We start from the raw sequence: 4,143 nt of genomic DNA on the forward strand, positions 1-4,143 counted from the left end.
AAATACAACAACAACAACAACAACAACAACAACAACAACAACAACAACAACAACAACAACAACAACAACAACAACGAATTAGCTGTGGCAAAGCTAAGAGCTTCTTTACTCCATCATATTGTTATCAATGAAATAATTACCCAGTTATTACACGTATATACTCGTACCTAACAAAGAAATGATATCCGGGTTTACCGCCCGTGTACAAATGGACAATGGTCAATCAAGAAATGAGAACCGTTTTCTCATCAGCAATAATGATAGTAATAATATCTAATAATAATAAAATCAGTCGAACTAATATTAATAATACTTGTAGTAATAATAATGTAATAACGCGATGTAATTTATCATCAGCACATATGAATTACCGTTCTGGTCTGAAAAGTGAATTACTTTTCTACTTTCATAATGCCTTGATACTCTGATGCAGAAGTGTAAGTGTGTCATTAAATAACACGGTAGCAGAATAGAATGTACCCTGTTTATACTGCCGGAATGAGACTGAAAGTAGTTACCATTAGAGATTAGACTGTTACTAGTATGGGTTAGCGTTACTTTTCCTTGTACCACCAGCTGTGATACCATCACTTTTCCTTATTGAACTTCTACCGTCATCGTCAGCTGACACTATTCTTGTTCTACCATCTTTATTATCGTCAGATGGTCACCCATTAGGATACATCATTGGGAACGGATGCTATCAAGGCTATCTTCTAGGTACTTTTTGCCTGGCGCCGTTGGCTTGAAGAACTTGGGCCCATCGCATATTGGAAGCGTAGTTAGTCGCCTGAAAAACCAAACCTATGAAAATTATAAAGACTCTCCAAGTCTCTATGGACTTTCAGACGTCTACGGTTTACAGAAACCTTTGAAAATGGCGTTAGAAACTCAGAAAGGGACTCCTGAAATTGGTCCATGACTTGTTCTCGAGAAAAACTTCTGTGTTATTTATTTTGACAAATGTACATACATAGTTCGTCCAGGATAACTAAATTTTAAATTGAAAAATTGTACCCCTTATTATTAGTGCTTTATTTAGACTGCCGAATTAGGACATGTAGTCCCATTATCTCAACAGTTTAATATTACACCATTTTATTTATTTAAATCATAGAGTACAAAATGAATCATAGAGTACAAAATGTGCACATCTCTTTTCGGAATACCCTGAAGATTTACTTGTTGCTTACAACATTATCTTTTTGCAAAAGTCGACACTTATCTTAATTCGATTCACTCCACGGGCTAGGAAATCTCCGGTCAGCACGAGTCTCTTATGCACTTATTATTTTAATCCATATTGTCAATAACATAGATATCCATATTATAAATGTGTAGCAAGTTATAATTTACTATCTCTTTGTAACTCTCATAATTCATTGTGGCAATCCATGTTATAAATGTGTAGCAAGTTATAATTTACTATCTCTTTGTAACTCTCATAATTCATTGTGGCAATCCATGTTATAAATGTGTAGCAAGTTATAATTTACTATCTCTTTGTAACTCTCATAATTCATTGTGGCAATCCATATTATAAATGTGTAGCAAGTTATAATTTACTATCTCTTTGTAACTCTCATAATTCATTGTGGCAATCCATGTTATAAATGTGTAGCAAGTTATAATTTACTATCTCTTTGTAACTCTCATAATTCATTGTGGCAATTCAACGCCGTAATTACAACGGGTTGAAGATTTATATCTCGATTATCTAGTTTTAGCGAATAAGCGCGTATGATCAGTTTCGAATCCTGTTCAATTTATAGTTATACAAAGATTGAGGTGAAAATGCCGAAAAACGCTGAAATTCTGTTTCGTGTTAATATAGGCCGGGCGGTGCTGCGAGCTGCGAACTCTTGACGTTCCCGGCGCGCTTGATATGTATGTGTAAGGCCTGCCGTACATTGGAAGCGTAGTCGCGGGATGGCGCCTAAAAATCCAAACCTATGAAAATGATACAGACCTCTCACACTTTGTAGTCGCGTGAGTTAGGTCTCCTAGATACACAAAAAGCCCACTCAGAGGCTTAGATGTAAGGGCAAACAGCCCTAAAGAATGGGTTAAGCTTACATGTTACATGAATCTAGGTCTCTTACACCCATATTTATGAACAAAATGCTGGCTCTTAAGTTCGTGCTAAGCATAGTCTCAAGGCATTTGATTGGTCAATTTTGACTTGAGACTGATCTAAGAACGATCATTCTTGTTCATAAATACGAGTGTTAGTCTCTTCTCTAACTCTGTCCCTATCCTCTGGATTTTACCTTTGACTCGAATATCCTGTCCTTTAGTGGGTGTCTTCAGGATCTTAATCTCAACTTCTTCTCCATCCTTGCCCTTGGTAAGTTCAGTGTCCTCTACTTGTACCACACTGTCTGCACCAGGAGGTATAGGCGCTCCTGTATTGATTCTATAACATTGACTAGACTTGAGAGGGGAGGCAGACTTGACGGGACCTGCAGACCTCTCACCCACCACCTTGCGTTTCCCTGAAATAGCAGAGGCCAACATTGAGTAAACCGTGAAGTAAGTACCGAAAACTCATGAAACTTTTCTCAGTTTTTATGGGTACAATTCCAAATGTAAATTTAGATAACAAGCCTGCCGGGAGGCGCGCGACCGTCAAGAGTTCGAAGCGTCGCGTCGCCGGTTTTTTGGGTATTGTCAACTCAACTTTTCTGCCACTTTCATAAAATTAAACAAGGTTAACGAATAACAGCACACTTAGTATATCTAGTTATCTTTGGCAGACAAAATTTCGAGAATGTCATTCCGATAGGTACCTATCACATTCACGCAAGGATTGGTACCTAACTATATTTCCGGCTACGGCCACAGATTCGCCAATGGGGAGATTGGTACGATATCGGGGAATTACTAAAGGCTTATCCTAAGACATGCTTTCACGTTACTTTGAGCGGTAGATGTCTCTTTTTTACATCCAATCCCATCAAAAATTGTTTCGTCCGGGATTCAAACCCCTGGTATTAAGACTCAGAATCCATAAGCACTTAGCAATAAGTCATAGAGACGGGATTTAAAAGACATACCTGCACCATCAGAAGCGATCACCGCATATCCATCCTTGATGCTGGCATCAAATGGAGGCAAGTCATCCTTAGCTACTGTGGTCTCCGCCACAATATACCCTCCAGCCTGTCTACAAGATAAGGACTGCTTCTGTTGCCCACACTTGTTAGTTTCTATGAAGTCCAGGATTAGTTTCTGAGCAGCTTCTACTTCTAGCATGGGGTAGAGAGACTTCCGACTTCTCTGAGTGACATCACGGTTGATTTTAGACTTGAGTGGTGGAGCTGAGGCGGTAGAGACTAGAAAAAATAACGGTTAGTAGTATGGTTCATTGATAAGGCGCTTACTCGTCATGCCTAAGGCCCGGGTTCGATGTCCACTAACCACAAAAAAATTATACTCGGATTATTTAGATAGAAAATATTTCAACAGATAATAAATAGCCCGTTTACACTGCATGAATTTTATTAGGTCCAAATTTACTATTTTTCCGAATTTTCTTCGTTGGCAATGTGAACACTCTAATTCTCCTGTTGATTGAGCACCTAAATAGGAAGTACTATGCCACTTTTCGCCCATCTGATGAGCGACATACTACGGGCTACGGGATGGGTATGCTACGACAAAGGCCACACGATGGAGTTTATAGATAGGCATTTGCTATTGTACTCACCTACTAGAGATTCGCCATGTTTCTCTCTAACACTGGGCAGATCATTGTGATAAACAGCAAGTGCATGTTTCAGAACTTTCTGTATCTGATTCAAAACGGACAATGTATCCTTAGTAACCAGTGGTAAGGTTAGGATGAGGGTTTTCCTACAGAAGCCACATACAAACTGGTCCAGAACAAGATCTGGATTTGACTTTACAACACTGTATATTATGAACTCGATGCCTGAAACAAGTAGAGAAAGGTCATAGATATTATTTTGTGGTGAAACTGGGAGCTTTTTCGCAATAATTATTTTGGGTTTAGTTTTTCTCGTCTTTGAGATAAGCCTGTGTATCTCATATCTCACGGGCACGGATAGACCGACTCACGATGTTGGAAGCTTTTGTAAGCAAAAGGCCGCGTTCGATTCCCGCCCTGAGCGGACTTTATCC

General features: G+C 39.0%; 1 protein-coding gene across 1 annotated transcript; it reads right to left on the reverse strand.

Moving 5' to 3' along the window:
• Positions 1 to 406: 406 nt before the first annotated feature.
• LOC103523716 (molybdenum cofactor synthesis protein cinnamon-like) lies at positions 407 to 4,075 on the reverse strand (the record flags this gene model as incomplete). The annotated part of the gene is made up of 4 exons (XM_008488736.2): positions 407 to 504; positions 2,271 to 2,495; positions 3,057 to 3,335; positions 3,710 to 4,075. Coding segments are annotated over 4 exons (968 nt in total), but the record flags the coding sequence as incomplete, so codon positions are not given.
• Between the last annotated feature and the right edge of the window lie 68 nt (positions 4,076 to 4,143).

This window comes from Diaphorina citri, unplaced genomic scaffold, assembly GCF_000475195.1.
Source record: "Diaphorina citri unplaced genomic scaffold, Diaci psyllid genome assembly version 1.1 scaffold34932, whole genome shotgun sequence".
Lineage (NCBI taxonomy): Eukaryota > Metazoa > Arthropoda > Insecta > Hemiptera > Psyllidae > Diaphorina > Diaphorina citri.